The sequence below is a fragment of the Miniopterus schreibersii genome (assembly GCF_964146895.1).
Source record: "Miniopterus schreibersii genome assembly, chromosome: 3".
In the NCBI taxonomy this organism is placed as follows: Eukaryota; Metazoa; Chordata; class Mammalia; order Chiroptera; family Miniopteridae; genus Miniopterus; species Miniopterus schreibersii.
The window spans coordinates 15,028,891-15,050,620 of record NC_138103.1 but is presented as its reverse complement, the minus strand read 5'-3'; the positions used below and the strand labels follow the sequence as shown (position 1 = coordinate 15,050,620).

The following is a 21,730-nucleotide window of genomic DNA, read 5'->3' as shown; positions in this document are numbered from 1 at the left end:
GGAGACTGCCCACATGGCCCTCCCTCACCGCAGAGTGGTCTCAGGAACAGTGACCCAGTCCCACAGGCTCCAGCAAAACTGCTCGGGCTCTCTGCTGGGACCTGAGCTCTCTCTGTTTCAGAGAAAGAAGGGCCTGGCCTCAGGAAGTCCGTGGTCGCTCCATCTTTGCAACACCATCAAGTCTTCCCTTTCGCTGCCCCTCTGTGAGGAAAGCCTTCCTCTGCTCCCTAGCCTGGCTAGTCTCTACTTGTCTTTCAGGTCCCAGATCAAGAGCTCTCCTCCAGCAAGTCTTCATTGACACTTAAACCTCACCAATTTCCTGCCTTCTATACTCCCTGAAGCTTGTGGCCACATCTCACATAATCTCAAGTCCTGCTATTGCCTGTTTGTTTGTTAGCATCGTGGAGGCAGAAGACTATCACAGTCTCTATTCCATCTCCAGCATGCTAGCTGCAAATTAGGAATTTACAAAGGTTTGCTAAGTGGATGCACCTTAACTAATGAACTCTGGGCTCTGTAAAGTTTAATTTGGCAATGGGAGGTAGTTGGGGGGATAGAAGGTGAGGAGTTGCAAATGACCCATGGGGAAATTCTGGCCCACTCCTTGTTTGCGTAAATAAAGTTTTATTAGGGCACAGCCACATTCACTGTGCCATGGTGGCAGAGTTGGGTCATTCAGACAGATACCTTATGGCCCCCAAAGCCTAAACAATTTAACTATATGACTCTTTGCAAAAAAAGTTTTCTACTCTCTGTGACAGAATATCATTAAATAGGCCCATGCCAATTCAGAAGCCGGGCTTGCATAAATAGGGTGGAAAATAAAGCTGCAATAAAGCAGAGAGAGAAAAGGGGCGCATTCTCTCTGAACCAAGGAAGGATGGCTCAGCGAGACTTGGAGATGGCCTGTGCTGAGGATGGTGCAGAAGGGTGAGTGGGAATGTTTTTTCAAACTTGCTTTCATCACAAGCTCTCTGAGTTGTAAACATGTACACATGTAGGCTTGAAACCCAGCACAAGTGGGCTTAGGAAGGGGAAGATCTGTGATGGCCTCAGGCTCCTGGGCTCCACTTGAAAGGCATCTCCTTCACTTCAGCAATGTGCTCAGAACACAAACTGAGTGACGTCTCCTTCAGGCCAATGGGTGCTGGGTGCTTCATATCAGTTATTACACAGAGGAAATTATCTCCCAAGGGACGTTTGGCAATGACTAGAGACATTTTTGTTTATCACAACTTGGGAGAAGGGTTGCTACTGGCATCTCATGTGTGGAGACCAGGGATGTTGCTAACATCTTACAACGCACAGGCCAGTCCCACCACCAAGGATTATTCGGCCCTAAATGTTAATCATGAGGATGTCTAGAATCCATGCCTGGCATGCACTGCATCTCTAACCCCACTTGATTTTATTGTTAAGTATATTGCAACACAGAACTGGTAAACAAGTTCACAAGTCAGAGCCACAGGTAGCTCTTTGGGAAGCCAGGAGCTGAACTAGAGGTCACGCTATCCTGCACCTAGGTGCCTCTCATTGGCAGCACTATCACCTGGTGGGGAGGTTCATTCCTGTTTTTAAATAAATAGGCCTCTCTCTGTCACACACACACCGTGGCCTCATGACCTGGTGGTGTGTTATACCCTGCAGGGAAGTCAGGTGCTGAGGAATTTAATTCAAAGATGCCAGTGTTCCATCAGCCAGACCAAATGTTAGAGCTCCAACCCGGATAACTTCTGCCATCTCAATCCCAAGGCTTTGATTCAGAAGGCGCCAAGGTCACCTTAGGAAAAGCATGGCCCAGCTGGGGGCACCCCTGGAGCCAGGACAAACCATCACCTCTACCAAACCTGTGGCATCTGGTAAACCAAGTGCTGGGACCATGTCTGTGGTCACCAAGGCACATGCAGGTACATTCAGGTTGACAGGGCTCTGATTGTTCTCCTGTTCCTGGAGCTCTCAAACAGATGTTGGTGGGACCCCCCACAGTTACTTATTAACACCGACAGCAGTTCCAGGGAGACCCTAATTAATATTCCCACCCTTTGCACTTTGGGCTAATTACAGCTAATATTTAATTAAGATCATTCTACCTCCCATGGAATTATTTTTCACCTTCAAATGGCTTCAGGGATGCCTTTCTTTCCTCCCCAGTGATGTTCCTGGATTCTTGGCATGGCTGAGATGTGTGTTCTGGAAAAATACACTCATATTAAGGGCACCTTTTCCATTCCAGGTCAGGGCAAACCATGGGCACATGAACAGGTTGAAAGCTGAAGCCAACTTCATGTAGGTGACAGTGACGAGCAAAATTATTTGGCGCATTCTGGCTAGACATTCCCTCATTTGCAGAGCTGCCTTCCCTCTTCTCCTCCAATGCCAACCCCCCGCCTTTCCCTAAATAAGCGAAACAATCACAGAGATTTGGTATTTGCAGAGTCAGGGTGCTGGTGGGGGTCCTGAGTTGACGGGGAGGGTGATTCTGATTTGCACGTATCCCCCCACCTCACCGACCAAGTGCTTCAAGAGACCTTGCCAACCTGACATCTAATTTTCAGTGCCTGCACTTTCTTAGGTTGCTGCTAAATACACAAAAAGAGGGAGGAGCCTGCACCTGATATTTTAAAACCCAATAATGCTCCTGAAGGACCAGGTAGAAACTTGAAGTAAAGAGCATCATTTAGGATAAATTTAGAAGAAACTCCCTTGTCCTCACATACCAAACCTCAATTAGAGCAACTCATCAACGGCCAGATGATGTGGGACCTCCAGTTACTGAGAGCAAAGGGATATTAAAATGCAACCAAGTCTGGTTCACCAAAGCAAAAAAAAAAAAAAAAAAAGCCATTTCAATTTAAATATTTTACTGAAGCATGAAATAGCCAGGATATTATTGCTATTTTAAGACAAACACCGTAATCTGTCTATTAGCACAGTGTGTCGGCTCTGTTGCGGGCAGGCGTTCAGAGGGCCGTTCCTCAGTCGCGTGGAGAAACTCCCTGGTCACCGAGACATCCTTGCGCTTCACCTTCTCTCCCAGGTGGGCTCAGGAGACGGAGTCAGAAAACCAAACAGGACCCCCCAATCCCCACCCCCAGATATCCCTCTTCTCCCATTCATTGCCCTGGATGCTTTAATAGAGTAGTTTTAGAAAACTCCTAAGAGAACAAAAGGTGGCAGCCCATTGGACTTGGCAAAATATTTTGGCTCAACATCTAATGCAAACCACATTTCCACCGAGAAATCGCTTGTACGTGGCTGGGCACGGAAGGGGTTCATTCTTTTCAATGTGGCTGCCTGACTTTCCGTGGGGGGGGGTCGCGGGGGGGGGAGTGGCTGTTTTCATAGCTGCCTAGACGGACTGTAAAATAATGAAAGGGTTTTCCTGTGTGTGAGCGTGTGCGTTTCCCCAGCTTTAACAGTCAAACTTCCTGGACACCTTCTCCCCTTTTGCTCCTGGAATTCATTTGTTTCCAGCCCGCATCTTGCCCTGAAAACCCTCTTCTGGCCTCAACGCAGCCCTTCTAATGAAGACATGCACAGCCCTAATGAAGCAGCTCCTTGCATCTGTCCAGGCAGCCAAGGAAAGCAGCCGCTCCACCGCGGGACCCCGGCCACTGAGACTCGCTGGAGGGCACTCTCCACTCCTGGTTGCCCACGGGCTCCAGCCTGGCTGACAGTTTGTTTCCCTTCAGTTTAGTGGCTGGTCTGTTCTACTTCTCTGGCAAGGAATCTCGCCTATTCAGAGAACACCTCCAGCGCCCAAATAAAAGAAGTTGCATGTGCCCCCGGGGGGGCACTGAAACAAAGCAGAGATATGCAGAATTACACCGGTCACCTGCTAGGTCTCAGGCCAGCTCAGTGCCACCCAGCAAGCAGACAGGCAGCCGACACACACATACTCGCGGCTGAAATCCTCTCCTCCACCCGGCGCGATTCAAGGCGCAGACCGGGCGTCGCAGAGAGCGACAGAGGCTCGACCGCAAGGACAGACTGCAGCTTAAGGCAAATCACAATTGCGAGGGGAAAAAATAAAACGGGAAAAAAAATATACCTGCCGCACCATCCTGCTCGCTTTTTCCTCCATAAACTTAGCAGCTGTCCTAGACCCAGCGCTCAGAGCAGCTGCTCAGAGCGAGCCTCAGCTCGGCGCCGGGGTGTGCGCGCTGCCGGGGTGGGGACGGCCCGGGTGTGCGGGAGGGGGAGCTGAAGCCGCCCGGCTGACCTCCCCCTCAACATCTGACTGCTCCCCAAACCAAGCCCAGATGGGCCGCTTTCCGCCAGCGGGGCCGGCCCATCAATCACCGCTCGCTCCTCCCGTGGCTCCCGCTCGGCTTCAGAGCGCACGCCGAGCGGAGCCGAGCGAGCGAGCAGAGATCCCGGCGTGCAGGAGGGAAACAATACCCACGGACACACCCGCCACAGCGCCCAGGAGGGAAACAATACCCACGGACACACCCGCCACAGCGCCCGGCACTCGCTGCACGAATAGCTGTTTAAAAAGCATTAGAAATGCTGGCCTATGCATGGCCCCGAGCTGGCACTTTTCGTCGCTAAGCTAAAGAGACGGCATGCAGAGTTACAGAAGCCACGGGGGAGCTTGCTGCTGTCCCATTTGGTTTTCGATTTTTAGGAGGGGGGCACGTCGGGGTAGCGAGGGGAGACAGAGGAGGGCTGAAACAAGAGCTCAGAGAGACAAAGGGACGGCTAGAGGTAAAGTGACAAAAATACCGTGAGACCGCTGGGCAGGAATTTATAACCGAGCTGCAGGATTACTTGGGAAGCGGCCTTAGCACCTGCCACTGACAGTCGTGTGGAGGGCTTGGAGACCCAGCTCCTCTGCAAACCCGCTGTGTGACCTGGGCGAGCTGTGGCGATAAACTGGGCTCCAGTTTTTGTTTCTTATGTTTAATGGAGATAGTGATGAGCGACTTCATGGGGTGATTGTGAGGATCAGAAAAAAAAATCACAGCAAAACAGACACAGGGGCCTGGCTCATAGTATCACTCTATATCCACATTCACTCATTACATTCAATAAAATGATGGGCCAAGTTCAAGACCATCTTGGTCCCTATGAGATATACAGTCAAGAGAGACAGCAGGCTCCCAAGAAAGGTGCCCACAGACGACCACAAGCCCCAGTCCTGATAAAATGCCATGAAGGAGACGTACAGGGGTCCTGCTCTCTCCTCTTCTTAAACTTTTGTCTCTCCCTACCGAGCTCATTGTTTTTTCTTCTCTCTCAATGAGCAAAAATAAAACCTAGTACAAAACATCCTCAGTGATCTCAATGCCAAATGCTGCCTCTTTATTTAAAGCTACCAATACTTTGTTCTTCCATTATTATTAAAAGTACAACAACCAGAGTGAAATGTCAAAACAGTTTCAGTTTTTATTTGGCCGCATCTTTCTTGCTCGTCAAGGGAGATGTTTCAAGAGTCCCACCTCCCCTCCCCTGGACAGCTGCTTATCGCCGAGATGCCTGGCTAGGAAAGGAGAGCTCTTGCTACCCTGGAGGGGATGGATGGGGTTTCTGAAGTGATTAAACTTGTAATTAAATTGTGTAACAGAGGAAGAGGTGAGGGCAGAAGAGGCTGCCTGGAAAAATTCGACTCTCCTGCTGGTCTGTCTGGGGTACCAATTCAGGTCATTCCTGGGTGATTTGTTTTTTAATTCCAGTTCCCTAGGGTTGGAAAGAAAATCTGGATAAATGGTATTTGTGCCATCTTTCCAATTCCATTTCCAATCACATCACGCTGCGGGGATATGGCTCAGGCAGGATTAGATAAGCACTGTCTCAGGTTCCTTACAGGGACGTGTCAGCTCCCTCTCCGGACTGCACAACCTCAGAAGACCACAGCCCCTTCCTTGCCCAGCTCCAGCCCAACGTGTGGACTCAGCGGTCACTCTCACGAGCCATAAGCTTTTGTCCTGTGCTTACTGATAACTGAAAAGCCAACCTTCTGTCCTTCAACCTAAACTATAGGGGTCTTGTTTTCTCCTAGAAAAGCAAGAGGGACAGACCAAGACAGAAAAATTCCCTGGTGAAGGATGTTCTTGGGAGTAATGGAGAAAATACTAAAACAAATAAACACCCCCCCCCCCTCACTAAACAGAGAAGAACATTTCAGGTGGAAACAATCAGAAGCAATAGGACGCTGATCCTTAGCCAGCGGACCATCAGACCACATGGGGTAGTCTCATAAAATAATCAGATACCAGGACTCAACCCCCAGTCCCACTGGCTTAAAATCTCCAAGGGTGGGATCTGGGCTCTGTGTAAAGGTGACCCCGGTCATTCGGATAAACAATCCTGAGGGAAATTTTTCTGCTTCAGTCAAACTATAGGTGTGACCCCTTGGGGTGTAAAACCCATGTAGGGGGCGATCACACCAGCACTTAAAAAATGAAATAAACTACACCGCACTGAAAAAGAATGGAATAGAATAGTAAGAGTATTGTTTCATGAAACTGTTATTTGGATGAACTGGGTTGCAATGTAAAATCTTTTATGGATTGCTGTAAAAGAAATAAAATTAAAAATACTAGGCTAGGTGATTTGCAGTGTTTGTTATTATCTTATCTTTTCCTAGCGCAGTGACTATGGGACCAAATGTTAGGAAGTCAGGAGCATAAGGGTGGAGCAACTGGCAAGTCATTCAACTTCAGTGCACCCCGGTTTCCTCATCTGTTAATGTAAATAATAGTATACGTTCTGCTTCCCGATGCGTCTCTTGTGATGGTTGAAGAGAAACTCTACAGAAATGTTTTGTAATCTAGAAAGTCCTGCGAGGGCATACGTCCTATTGTGGGGATGAAATTAGTCCCCAGTCTGGTTCAGCAAAGTGTTCCCTCTGGAGAACACAAGGGACAGCGTGTTGGATTCTCATGGACTGTGAGCCAGGTGCTGTGCCGGGCACTTTAATCCTCACAACCACCCCTGTGAGACAGATATTATGGTCCCTTTTAAAGATATGAAAACTGAAGCTCCAAACAAGTGAAAACATATTTTCCACCAGGAGATCTCATAACTTAATTAAGTGGCAGAATTATAACTTGAATAATTTGGACTTATTGAAGAATTTCTGTCACTGAATTCATAGATCAAGATGGAAATGATAACGATGATGATGATGAAAAAGATCAAGATGGTGATAGATGGCGGTGATGATGGTGTGGTGGTGATGGTGGTGGTGGTGATGGTGATGGTGGTGGTGGTGATGATGGTGGTGGTGATGGTGATGGTGGTGGTGGTGATGGTGATGGTGATGATGATGGTGATGGTGGTGGTGGTGGTGATGGTGGCGGTGATGATGATGGTGGTGGTGGTGATGGTGGTGGTGGTGGTGATGGTGGCGGTGGTGATGATGGTGGTGGTAGCGATGATGATGAAGATGGTGATTTATAAGAAACCTTTTCTTGAGTACTAACTTTGTACCAGTCATTGCTCTAAGCACCGAGGATAGAAATTTCAACAAAGCAGGCCTACCTACACTACCTCATTTAGCAAGAACCCAGTGTGGTACAGACTGCCAGTCCCCTTTCAAGGGTGATGCAGTTACTTCCTCAAACTCACACAACTAGTAAGTTCAAGTTACCCAAATCCTTCAGGCTCCTAAGCTCTAGATCCTGAAATACTTGTAGGTGGGTTCATATCTGACCTCAATTAGGTAAACACACAAACCCTTGTTTCCTAACTGCACCGGCTTACAGAAAAGGATGTTTTGAACCAAGAACGCTGGGGTTGCTCTGAGGCCATAATTCACACAAACAAATCGCATAGATAATAAGAATCCCCGTCACAGATTCAAGTGAAAGCAATTTGTTTCCTTTCGCTTTCCGGGCCTTGACAGGGAAGCAGAGGGAGAGAGGCCAGAAGCCCTCTTGCTGTGGCTGACAGGCACCAGCCCCCGAGATGCAAACTGGCCGAGTGGGTGGCAGGCTTGCGGCAAGTGTTCCAGCCTGACTTTCCATGTGGAGTCACAGAAGGCGACGCAGGGGCTGTTTTTCTCAACTCCTCAAAAGTTAGTGACTATTAAATATTTATGGCGCTTTGTGCAAGTCAGGAGCCTTCATGTGGTTGCTTATGAGGTGATACTTCCAAAGGGAGACAACTGTGCTTGTCTCTTAGAAAGTTAGCAGCCCCTGGAGAAGGTGATGTTCCCAAACCCCAGCATGGGCACTTAAGGAGATGGGTTTTCTCGTCTCGCTCACCATCCTCCCAGGAGCTCTGAGGGCCCTGGCTTATCCTTTAAAACACTAGTTAAACTTTAACATTATACACATTTTGATTTTGACGTTATATATATGTTTACATTACAGATACATATATATATATATTTTTAAATATATCTTTATTGATTTCAGAGGGAGGAAAGAAGAGGGAGAGAGAGATAGAAACATCAATGATGAGAGAGTCATTGATCGAGCCCACAACCCAGGCATGTGCCCTGATGGAGAATCGAACCCTGATCGCCTGGATCCTAGATCAATGCTCAACCGCTGAGCCACGCCCGGCCGGGGAGATTACAGATATTTTAATGTCTGTCTCCAACTAGACTGTAAACTCCATGAGGACAGAAACCTCTATTTTTCTCATCACTGTTGCCTTAAGTATTTTAAAGAGTGGCACACACACATAATCAAAATGTTTTCCTGAATGAAAAACAAATCCCCAAGCTGGTCTCTTTATGCCTATTAGCATTAAGAAATATCCTGACTCACCCTTCACCTCAGGGAGCTGAGAAACAAGGTTAAACCATTCAAGGTTGCTCTGCACTGTTGAAAAAATATCCCGCATTGGACTATCCCAGTGTTGCACTGAAGGGCTTCTTGTTGGAAAGTCATGCAGGCAGGGCTCCGCCTATCTGTACATGAAATAGCTATAGATGCCGTGTTATTTCTTATTATTAATTAAAAGTGATAGCCAGAGCTGTGGCTATGGATTGAGTTCATTCTAAGGATCAGCCTACTGTATATATCACTATAGATATAGTTCCTGAAGTTAGATTTTATATTATTTTTTATGAAGTTAGTTTTAATGACATTTTTATCCCAACCATTTCCCAGAATAGGAAGTAAGATGTCTTGAAGGTAGTAAGTGGCAGATGCAGACCGCAATCCCAGGTCTTTCTCCAAAGCTGAGGTCCTTTCGAGTAAGCCCTGATTGATCTCTTTGTTGGCTAAGAGGAAGGGTGATATTTTTAAGGGTTACAGTAGAACAATTCAATCACCAAATATTTTCTGACAAATCTCTGAAGTATCCTAGCGAAAGTTGGAGATTATCAAGAAGGTGTGAGGTCTTGTTCCTGCTATTGCAAGATCCAGGACCTCAAGGCGATTAGTGGTATTCATGATGATGGTGATTATGTTATTGATAACAACAGTAATATAACTAAAAGGGCTCTCAACACGCGCTTTCCACTGCCCCAAATGTTCTATAAACATAACACCTTCAACGAAGCTCACACCCCATAATGGGGACACAATCATTATCTTCATTTTATAGATGGGGGGTTTTGAAAGGATAACAAAATAACCCGAAGTCGCCCTAACTGTGGAAGATGAAGCTCACATTTGTACCGATCCAATTCTGACCCCAAGGCAGGGAGTTGAAAATAATTCAGAGGAAGTTCCAACTTCTCCGAAAGCTAACCTCTTGGGTAACCACAGTCTACTCTCGAAACCAGAAATGGACATGGGGTGGCCGTTACCCCACATGGCTGTGAGCACAGGGAGGAGACAGGGCCGCAGATGAGCCGCTGTGAGGACAGTGCCATCGACACCATTGTCCTGGTCATCGCCGTCTCTCCCGGAGTGACAGCCGGAGCTGCCCGCCACTGTCGGGAACACGGCGGTGTGGGGAGGAGAGTCGATGAGCTAGCAGACGACTGGCCGAGCACATGGGTGGTTGCAAAAAGTGTTGTCCTAGGGAAGGGACAGACGCACGCACTTTCAACTAGATTCCAGAAGGGAGTCTCCACCTCTTGGGTGTGGAGGAAGCCCTCAGTCTTGAGCAGGCTTCCACTTTCATAATCTCCTTTCACAGCCAGTTATTTCCTAAAGAAGCGAAGAATGCTGTCACCCCACCATCCCCACCAGGGCAACATCGGTGTCAAACGTATATTCGAGATGCATTTCAATGACTTGCGCCATTGCTAACGCGGCTACGCTTAGCCAGGCCCGCAACTGGAAGAGGAAGGATTTTCTTCCCTTAGATCGCTCCTTCGCAGTGACCCTGCAGGGAGGATTTGGGTTAGTATCACTGTGCTCCCTACTCCATCACAGCTATCCAGAGGATTCTCTGCCTGCTTCCCAAGTAGGAAATGGATAGATTTAATAGGAGGCACCTTTCTCGGTAAGAGAGGAGGTCACTATACATACAGACGGCGCCTGGCAGCCTGGAGAGGTACTGGCTCCACTGTGGATGCTGCTGAGTGAAGCATCCCACTGAACGTCACCAAAGGTCTGCCACTAGATTTAAAAAAATGGGAGCAGTAAGTCACACTGCTGGGAAGAATCATACTCTCCCCATGGGATGATACAGACAATGAAATGTTCTGGCAAAGGGAAAAGTAAACGTTAAAGATACAAATGAGTGCAAGGAGATACCATTATCTTGTATGCGGATGGATTCGGAGTTATTTCCTCTCATACCACTTTATGAAAACTGAGTTTTCTACCCATCAGGAAAGTTTATGTCCCAGTGCCACCCATCAACATTTCTTTTCTTTCATCTTCGGTCCCTTCTCAAAGCTGGATGCCTAAACGCAGCCGACCCAACCTCAGGGCCTTGAGGACACGTGACACAGTTTAGATGCAGAAGCGACCCACCATCCGCATTATGATTTACAGAACCAACCACTTGAGTGTATTTTCAATTATGCAGTTTCCTCACATGATTACCGTAGGCCTCTTGGGAGACGGTAAACTCCTCAAGGGCAGGTACTGGAGGTATTCATTTTTAGCATTTCCCTCTTTTCCTGCTGTAGTTTGTAATCAGGTGTTTGACATGATAAATGTCTGTTGGCTTGCATTCGCCTCACTTGTAGAATGATGTCTAATCTGGTTACTGCAACAGGCAAAGATGATAAAAAATGACCTTGTCTTTCATTGTGCGTTGCATAAGTTTTAGCCTCTAATAGTTTGCCAACTGGAAGGAAAAAAAAAAAAGGCTGTCATAAAATAAATGATACTTGGACTTGGAGGAAATGAAATTAGGAGAGATTGCCAGAAAGCAAGGGCAATGAACTATTCAAATAGGCAAGAACTTGATACCCAGGCAATTGTTTCAGAGGCTAAGTATTGGACATCTTCTGGATGGCAGGTGCTGTGCAAGCTCAGGGGCTACAGTGGTGTCGAGAATAAATGTGCCCCAGGTCGCTCGGTAGCGACAGCTGGCAGGAGTCACAGGACGGACCAGGAATTTACAGTTCAATAGATATATGCCATGAGAAGAGGAATGGAAAGGCCTAAAGGGGCTCACCTATCCCCTATTGTTTATCGAGGAAGGTAACTGATGTCTAAGCTGAGAGCTGGAGGGTGAGCGGGAAATAACCAGGTGTAGAAACACGTTGACAAAACAATATATGGAAAGGCCGGTTGTACTGTTGCGGGAGGAGGAATAGCTCATACTCAGGATGGCAGAATCAATGAAAAAGAAGTTTTTTAAAAAAAGTGACGAGACTATTTTCAGAGCCACAGGACCTATACAAATAGAGAGCTGACATAGAGACCTGCAGGCCACCGGACTGTCAGACCCCTGAGGGCAGAGACTCGGGTCTGCCTTATTTAGCCCCGGGTTCCTGGCGCTATTAGTGTGGTCTGCACAGCGTAGATGCTCAACAATATTTCCTGTTAAATCAAAGAATAAACGCAATGATGACAGAGACCAGGATGAAACTAGTCAAGGGAAGAACGAGAGGGATCTGATCATTTAAACTGCATCCTTGACATAACTTTTTCCCTGGGAGCAACTTAAATGCTTGAAACGGAAGAAATAAAGAGGAAACAGGTGGTGAATTTACGTGAATCAATAGAACAGAGAGAGGCTCGTTACCCTTCTCATTACCATCACCACAGCTTAGCCAAGGACAGGGCGGAGAAGTTACTAGGACACTTGCCTCTTATGGGTTTGAGTCCTGCATACATGTTGGGAGGTAAGTAGGATGGGCACCATTCATGCACATTTACAAGGCAGAAAGCTAAGGTCCAGGGAAGTCAAGAGCGTGCCTAAGTTCAGAGAGCTAATAAATGTTCTAGCTGGGATTTGAACTCTAGGAATATTTCCATTGAACCCCACTGTTTCCTAAGTTTTCCATTCATATGACCCAACACCTCTAGCTACATCAATAGGCTGGATTGCGTGATGCATTTCTGGGTTTCCTCCATCCCTATTTCATATATGAGAATAATAAAAATAAATATGAGCATTATGACAACTGAAATTCTTATCAGAACAAAGGGAAATAAAATTTCATTGGCCTTATAAATTCAATATAATCCAACTAAGCATAAGCATGCCAGTATAGAAGGTAATACTTTAAAAAACATTAAGACCAGAGGGATTGAAACCCAAGCGCCCCATCTTCCTAAGCGAAGTCAAGTTTAATAACTGGCCCTTTACTAATGCAGGGGTTTCTGAGCCTTTCGTCCTCAACTGAAGTGCCACTTGAGACTGGAGAACCTTGAATTCTTTACTTAGGTTTCATTGGTACGTAAGGATTATTTTTCTGTAGCTCAGGATGTGTGATATTTTAAGGAAGACCCAGAGTGAATGCTGAGCTCGCTGCGACGGTCACACACTTTGGATGAGAGCAGAGCCAGACTCACAGAAAACAGGAGTTTTCGTGACATGTCAAACTGGATCCGAGCAAGACGGTGGGTTCTCAGAAATACGGGAGAAATTTGCCTTAATTATACAAAAGAGACCTAGCCTAGTGGTGAGAAATTTTATTCATTTATCAATCATGTGGGTGTCTAGCCATATAAAGTGTGTGATCACTCTGTATGCAACTTAAGACATTCACATTAATTTATCCAAATTAACTCCAGGGCAGCTATAGCTAAGAAACTGAGGCTGATGGAAGTTAAGTGAGTTTAATTCAAAAGGCCTGCAAGGAATAGCCTTAAAACACCTTGATTGTGAAGCCTGCATTTTTGCAGTATGTAAGTGCCCAATGGCGTCACTCATCCCCTTTACTAAGTGGGCCCCAGTTTTCTTGTTTGACCTTTAACATGCCCATCTTTTTTCAGGCAGCATGGAATATTCTTAGAACCCACCTGAATGAGACAAGGTTGTCTTTACATTCAAGTATTACTGACTCTTGTATCTGACTTAAGTTTATTGGACACCTACTGTTACAGGTTTAATTGTGTCCCACCCACTTCCCCCAAATTCAAATGACCTTATTTGGGAAGGGAGTAATTGCAAACATAATTAGTTAAGTAAAAGTGAGGTCATACTAGAATAAGGTGGGCCCTTATCCATTATGGTTGTTCTTCGAAAAGGGAGAAATTTGGACACAGGCAAGCAAGAACACCATGTGGAGATGAAGACAGAGATTTGGTGATGCTTCTACCACCAAGGAACGTCAAAGATTGCCAGCAAACAACCAAAGGAAGGAGACAGTCGTGGAAGAGATTCCCCCTCACAACTCTCAACCCTGCCAACCCTGCCAACACCTTGGTCTTAAACTTCTGGCCTCCAGACCTCTGAGACAATGAAGTTCTGTTACTTAAACCATCCTGTTTGTGGTACTTTGCTATGGCAGTCCTGAGAAAATGAGACACCTACTATGTACTGGCCACTGGAGATACAGTGTTAAGCAAAGTCACTCCCTACCTCACGGAGCTTAGAATCCAGTGAAAGAAATTCAACCCCCAGGGAAACCAGCTAAGAATGATGTGAGATCTCAGCCTCTTACTCCAGGCCTTACACTTAGAAGCAAGTTGGGGCATGTAACATTTTCATGCAACTTCACTCTTGCTCTGTGAAGCAGATTTTGTGATCCCAGGGGGAGACGTTTAAGAACTTGGGATATCTGCCCAGGACTGTGGTTCCACCCTGGGCTGTCCTAAAGTAGTGAACACCGAGCAGTTGAGATGTGGCTAGTCCCAAACAAGGTGTGTTGTGTGTGTAAAATACACACTTTATTTTAGAGATGCAGTGCAAAGAAAAGAATGTAGACTATCTTCTAAATAGTTTTGTTTGGATCACATGTTGAAATGATAGTTTGTACGTATTGAGTTAAATAAAATATTCTTGGTTCTATACTGAGACAGATAGATTGGGTTGAATAAAACCTTGAGATTCAATTCACTTGTTTCTTTTTACTTTGTTTAATGTGGCTACCGGAAATTGTGTTTTAAACCTACATACGTGGCTCATATCATTGTATTTCTGTTGGGCAGTGCTGGTGACACCCACTGGTTCGAAGGTCATAGGGTTGGATCCATGATGACCATTGACCATCCATGATGGGCAGAGCTGGGATTGAACTCAGACAGCTGAAATTTGAAGTCCCTGCTCCTTCACAATACCAACGTACCATCTTAGCACCAAAGGCAAAAAAAATCTTTAGAAACAGTTTCATGGATATGAATCCAGCAGAGGAAAGCTTGATTCCCACACCGCTTCCCTCCCATTCTTTGTGATGTTAAAATTCTTCACTTCACCTGACCCTTTCTGTACAATTTCAGCGTCAACCCCAAGAAAGCCTTCAGAGAAGGCCGCTTCTGAGTAGAACATAACTTTCACTTTATCGAACCCGACTAAGCTCCCGAGGCTCTGAGAATCTGTCTAAAGTACCTGTTTGGGGACAGGAGAGGTAAAAGGCTTTTAAAAGCTTGTTTTAACTGTGAGTGAAATCAACTGACTAATATTTACACTGGGCAGCTTTCTGCAAAGATGAAATAAACACTCTACAAATAGCCTACAGAGCTCAGACACTCGCTGCGTGTGAGGTCAGGGAAGAGCCCTTGAACAGGCTTCGATGTGCAGGATGCTTGAGGCGTCAGCAGACAGTCCGAGCTAGATCTTGTTCTGCAAGGTTATCCATTGGAGATGCTGGGAAAGAAACTAGTTCCTTTTTTAAAATCTCACAGGCACATGGTAAGATGTCTTCTTTTCATTCATTCATTCATTCATCCATTCATTCATTCATTCATTCAATCTTTCACTCACTCAAGATATATTTCTTGACTATGTTTTAGCCACTGAGAGACACACTGGGGATACTTTTCATCTGTGCCTGGCCCCTAGTAGGCTCAGCATCAGCATTTTTTTTTTTTGCATTAATATAAAAAACATTCAGACATGAGAGTACAGTCCCTGCTCAAGTGGAGATTAGAATATAGATCAGGAGAGATACAGAAAAATCAATGATCAAAGTAAGTGTCGTGGGTTTTATAAGTCTAAATCCAAATTACTCTGGGAGCCAGAAAGGAAGAGCCTTCCAGTTGAGAGATGGAAGGTGCGTCGCACGCTTTGTGAGGGGTGCAGTGATCAAGGTGAGTCTTAAGGGAGACGCTGGGTGAGTTAGGTCGGAATCCAAAGCAGAGGGAAAGCATGACCGGCGACTGCAGGGCACCCAGGAACACAGGCTATGTGTGCTTTGGGGACTTGGCAGGACTGGGAGCTAGAAATGAGGTTGAGGGCATATGAAGAACAGGGACTGACATGGAAAGTAGTCTGGATTTGCTCCTTTAGGTAACAGAAGTCACTGACGAATTCCAGGAATGGGAATGGCATGATCAGATCTGTGTTACAGAAAGGCCACTCTGGCCACTAAATAGCCGATGCCTTGGAAAGAGAAGACAGGGAGGGAAGAGCAAAGATGACAGCAGTCGTCCATGAGAGAAATGACAAAGCAGGGGCAGAGACGGAATCAGAGGCGCACTCTCAGGGCGATTTCTTTGCATCGATAGGGATACCCATGGCTCTAATCTTATCTTTTGCATTCTTTCCTGTGTCCAGTGCAAAAGAACGGATTAAAAATTTTTTTTATTTTAATAGGATTTGAAAGAACATCCCCTCACCCCCCAAAGATATTTGGGGCAATTACATAAAAAGAAATTGTTTTTGTGTCCTATAGTCTTTTCCATGAGAATGCTGAGGTGGTCAGGTTAAAAAAGGAAGCCTCAATAAGGATTACATTGTTGGGATATAAATACACTTAAGCAAGCCGAGGCCTACTTTGAACTTTAAATGGGACTAGTTCTTGAGCACATGCTAAAGGGTGGTAGAGAAAAAAAGATGATGATGGATGATGATGGCTGAAGATCATCATCATCATGGGGACTGGTTATAAAGCCCTTTACATACCCTGAGTGACTTCTACCCATTATCTCATTAAATTCTCAAAGGACTCTGAGGCATATATTACTATCCCCATTTAATAAGTGAAAAAACTGAGGTTCAAATCAAAGAATGACTTGTTCCCTGCCACAGTGCTAATAAGACCTAGAGCCAGAATATGAATCCAGCCTGGTGTCTTCCCACTACAGAAATTTATAGAATTTCTTGGGGATGTCCTTATTGGTTTCCCCTTTGTATGGAAGCCCTTATTAATCATCCAGAGAAATAAAAAATGAATTTAAATGAGCAATTTCAATGAGCTTCTGCTGGTTTTCTAAGAAAACATATAGGCTCTTTGAGAGAACAGAGCAAAAAATTTTTAAAAATGTGAGCATGATTCCTGACATTAAGGATCTGAAAGTCTGGAAGGGGGAACCTCTTGCTGAGCTCTAAAATGCAAGCCATCTCCAGGGTCAGCAGGTCTGCTGTCCAAAGTCTGGTTCTCCCTCTTACCAGGTGCATGACCTTGAGTTAGTAGCCTAACCTCTTTGTACTTTGGTTTCCCTCTATTATAATGGGGATACTAATAGCATATCATGAGGGGTTGTGCATGAAATAAAATAGCAATGCACACAAATTTTTCATTACCATACTTAAAATAAGTGTTCGATTTATATTTGTTGCAACCATTATGGTATCTGGGCTATGGTTGTTGCTATTGTTTTTTAAAAGGGAAATAACCTGTATGACCGTGTACAGTGGGTAAAAATATTTCTCAGAAAAAAATAACCCACCAAAACCCAGCCTAGGAGGTAAGGAGTAAGTTGAGGGAACAGAGAATACATTTAAGTCATCATGCCCACAATTGCACAATGGGCTTAGAACACAACACACTAGCCCCCCAAGGTAGAAAGGACATACTGTTTAAGCCTCGAAAAAAACGTTCTAAGCTATGGAGATATTGTGCTGTCTACTATAGTAACTACTATAGCCACATGTGACTTTTGAGCACCTAAAACATAGATAATGTGATTAAGAAACTAAATATTAATTTTATTTAGTTTGAGTCCATTTAAATACCCACATGTAGCTAGTGACTGTTGTCTGGGTCAGGGCTGTTCTGGGATAGGCATCCATCAGTCCCCATGATGTCATCAGTAACATTTATTGTCTTAGGAAAACAAGATTAAATAACAATAGAGGAAGGCATGATCTCTTAGACATAATCATTTAAGTACAGTCTCATAATTACAGTTACTAAGGCAAGAATGTTGGCCTAATGATTTTTTTAAAAGCAATTCAGCACCAAGGACAGAAACCCAAAGACTGGGCCTCTTAGACTCTTTTCTGTTAATCTACAGTCTTTTTACTTGAAATTTTTTACAGATAACTTTTGCAGCATTCTGATTGGCGCATGAATCCCCAAGAACTGAATTTTATGCCTGTTTAGATTATGTTAGGAATCAGTGCCAAATGCAGAATGCAGACAAAATCATGCTGGGTAATCAGTTTATTGTAGGGCCTTTAGCCACCTTTTGGCATGGTAAGTTTAATGTGAAAATTGAGCTGGTTCCATAATATATAAGCATGAAACACAGGGTTCCAGTGCTAGGAAAGTGCAACAAGTACACTGGGTAGAGTTTTCTTAGCCTGGGAATTAGTAACATAGACTCTATTCATTATAGTGAGGGTGTCAAGGAAGAGATGCACAAAAGAGTGGTGGGGAAAAAATCAACTAGCTAGAGAAGAAGATTGATCAGAAAACTTCTGAATGTGAATTACTGAAATCCCAATTCTTTCTGCAACTTTTGCTAAATAAGAAACAATCATATCCCATTTCTTATAAAAATTTGAATGGGAAAGACACGATGGCTGTAAGACTGTTACCTGTTAGGATGTGTCACTTGGAGGGAGGAAATAAGCCCACAGACCCAAATATAGTAATAATAAAGTTACCTGTTAAGAATAATGGAGTCCAACCGAGGCGTGCTAATACTACATAAAGCAAAAAAATTAGATAGAGACCAAGGCCACTTAAAAACTTACCTTGACCCCAGTCCAAAGGTCAAGAGGGAAGGCTAATGTTATCTCTCAAATGAATTCTGGAAACCCGGGAGACCACACCACCTGTCTGATGTTCAGTATGTCTGGTCCAGCCCTCACTGGCTGCATCTATACTGGAGGCGCATTCCGTGAGAATGCATCTCGAGGTAAAACCCAAGGAGAACACCTCCCGAGGCTATCAAGTCAAGTCAAGGCCATGTGCGGGATGACAAGTTGTAGCAAAGCTGAAGGAAAGGATTTGGAGTCAACCAAATGGTCCCAGGCAAGGAGCGGTAGACTAGATGAGACTCAAGAAAAAAGGGTGGTGGCGTTACCGGTGAAGCGAAGGTGGCTTAGGAAAAGACTTCAGAACACACCTAATGATGTGAATGTCTTGTTACAGTGAAAGGGCTGACTATTTAATTTCATATCTGGAGGGAGGGCAGGGGAGATGGGGAATGTGGGCTGCTTCTTGGTCTGCTCAGAACCCCCCGTTCGGGCATCTCTAGACCAACGACAGCAGAGCAATTCAACTAAGCATGTTGAATCTTTGAACCCTCAAGTACATTTTATTTTCAGTCTATTAAAGCAGCTCAGCAGTCTATTCTTAGATTTTTCCAAAGGTGTGATGATCTGGAGATTTACAGTATTCTTTTGTAGGCCACCGCCACAAGAAAGAAAAAGTACTGAGATGGTCTAAGTTTGCGTGGGTTCTCAGGATAGTAAGATGCCTGGTGTCAGAAAGAAACAATCCGAAAATAGAAGGAGGGGCTGCCTCTGCCTGAAGGTGGGGTTTGATTATATTTACTAAGGCCTCCTTTCTTTGGGACATACCAAAGCTCCTTTTACCAGCTAAAAGATCATGAATGATTCTGGTTTACTGAAGGCTATCGAAACTCTATCTTGGGGCGGTAAACTCACAATACAATATACAGATAATGTACTATAGAATCGTATACCTGAAACCTACATGATTTTATTCACCAATGTCACCCCAATAAATTCAATTAAAAAAACAAAAACTCTATCTTCAACCAGATTCCGATGCGGACTTGTGAACTACTTCGGACCATGATTTCAAACTGATTTTTGCTCACAGTTCTTTCCCCAAAGCAGAATTTGCTAACCCAAGTTAATTTGGAAGTTGAAAATGTCATAGTTTAATTTATTTTAATTCTCCGCCGTTGACAGATAAAAATGGATAGTGAGGGTTCATTATCCATTCCTTCCCCTGCCGAACTCAGCCCCTCCAATTAAGGAGGCAGCCTGGCTGGCAAAAAGAACTTGAACTGCACACGGGGAAACTGGAATCATAGGACAGTCCACCCCGGGGAGGGGCTTCGAGTTCTAATAGACACTGTCCCCTAATCTCACCGGGGACAGAGCACAGCCTCCCCAGCCCATTGGGGCCAGTGGCTCCGGGATCGGAAAGTGCACGGCGATTATTATGAACGTCTGAGCTCTTGGGGAGACAAAGTGTCATTCTTTCTCAGTAATGAGAAAAGCATCTGCCTTGCAGAAGGAGAAAAAGTGAAATCAGACATTTCTGCCAATTTATTCTGGCTCAGACGACTGACAGAAGTTCTGCAGCCTCCTGTATTCAGAAGCCAGCCCCTTGGCCACGTGGCAGGGAGGCTCAGTAAACAGAATGGGGACACAGATTTAAAAGTGGAGAGAAAACAGAGAAACATTGGAAGACACAGACCCACCTTCTGGTCTACTCAAAGGAGCATCTGGGGGGAGAGATGCACCTGGAGTAATATCCTAAGAATTTCATTCTTCAAGCTCTTGCACAATTCGTTTTACCTTAAACCACTATGTATGTATCATTAAAAGTCAGAAATAAGGTCCTATCTTGGTGTAATAAAGTGTGGAATAAAATCACACATAATTTTTTCTCAAAGCCTCAGTTTTTTCATCTATATAGTGGGACTAGTGAGAGTAGCTACTACAAAGGATCATTTTCAAGATTAGATGGATTAGGTACAAAAAGTGCTCAGCATTAGGACCTGGCACACACTGAGAGATTAACCAACGTGAGCTGTTATAGGAACAAAAATTAAGTAATTATCCAAAGGCAGTTCCTGGCATTTAATAGATGCTCAACCAAAGGTAGCTTCTGAATTACTCAAACATTAATGCTGCCTGCATAAAAAGATTTCAGCCAGAGGCTCCCTAATATTACCTCATAGGGCAGCCTCAGGAGACAGAAGGACAAAAAGTAAGGCAGAGACAGACAGAGGAAGTTGGACAGAGAGACACAGACAAAGAGACACATGGAGAGATAGAGAATCTGAGATTGGCAGCCAGATTTTAGATAAATAGACAGACATAGATATAGATACAGAGCTATATAGAGATATATACACACATGCCTGTCTGTCTGTCTGTCTATCTATATCTATCTATCTATCTATCTATCTATCTATCTATCTATCTATCTATCATCTATCATCATCTATCTTAATTTACCTACCTACCTACCTACCTATAATATAAAGAAGAAGGAGAAATAGGAGGGAAAGCAGTGAGAGGCTGTGGGGCTGCACAGCCAGCCCCCCGCCACTCCGAAGTCCACCAGGCCAGGTGCAGGTGCTGAGAGAGCCGGGCCCCTCCGCCTGCGGGTAGGAGCACCCGCTGCCGATAGAGATGTAAGGGGACCAGCTCATCAATCACAATCATGTGGGGACACCGGAGCAAGGCGAGGGGATTAGCACCGCCGCCTGCTCAGGTGCCTCGCCTCGCACAGCTTCGCTTTAATTAAACATCACCTCCCGTGCTCGCTTCCGGCCCAGGTGCCCCTCCATTCCCAAGGCCAGCCTCCTTAATCTAGGCTCCTGAGTTAATTAGAAAAGAGGCTGTGAAAAAAAAAATCCATTCCAAATGGTGGGAATCCCCAAACAAATTATCAGATGCTGGTAATAAAGATTTGCTTTTCCTTGGAACTGAGATTGACTGATAAATGGCCTTCATTAAGCTGCAGCTTTTTTCCACCCAGGACCTCTCCGGTAAAGCTGTTCCGGATCTCACTGAAGGGGCTCTTGGCTTCTCTGAGTGGTGAGTGCTTATAAGTGTTTGTGTGTGTGGCATCTAGTCTGGGAGAGTGTTTGCACCTGGATGCGCATGGCACTGGGAGTGGGTGCTGTTTGTCTTTGTGCATGGAAAGGGGGAGGGAGGGAGAGATGACAGGTGAGAATCCTATAGCCCTGAAGTAAACCTCACTTTCAGGAACGTTCATCCATTCATTCAATGATTCGACCAATATTTATTGATCTGCTATTTCATGCCAGGCACAGGTCTCTGTGCTGGGCATAGGACAAGATAGATTCCTCCACTGCTTGGGGAGTGCTCGTGGTGTAGGACACAGGAAATGGACACATAAACACATAGT

The 21,730-nt window shown here is 45.1% G+C and overlaps 1 protein-coding gene across 25 annotated transcripts in view; it reads right to left on the bottom strand.

Moving 5' to 3' along the window:
- Nucleotides 1-21,730, bottom strand: part of RBFOX1 (RNA binding fox-1 homolog 1) — a 1,935,778-nt gene that overhangs the window by 172,867 nt on the left and 1,741,181 nt on the right. The window contains exon 1 of one of the 25 annotated variants that reach the window (XM_081132159.1): nucleotides 4,052-4,335. The exons of 23 other annotated variants lie outside the window; for them this stretch is intronic. In XM_081132159.1, the coding sequence (XP_080988285.1) occupies nucleotides 4,052-4,084 (33 nt within the window). In that variant the 5' untranslated portion in view covers nucleotides 4,085-4,335. Of the gene's footprint in view, nucleotides 1-4,051; nucleotides 4,336-21,730 lie in introns of those variants that run through there. One more of the 25 variants, XM_081132149.1, reaches the window with a different exon arrangement.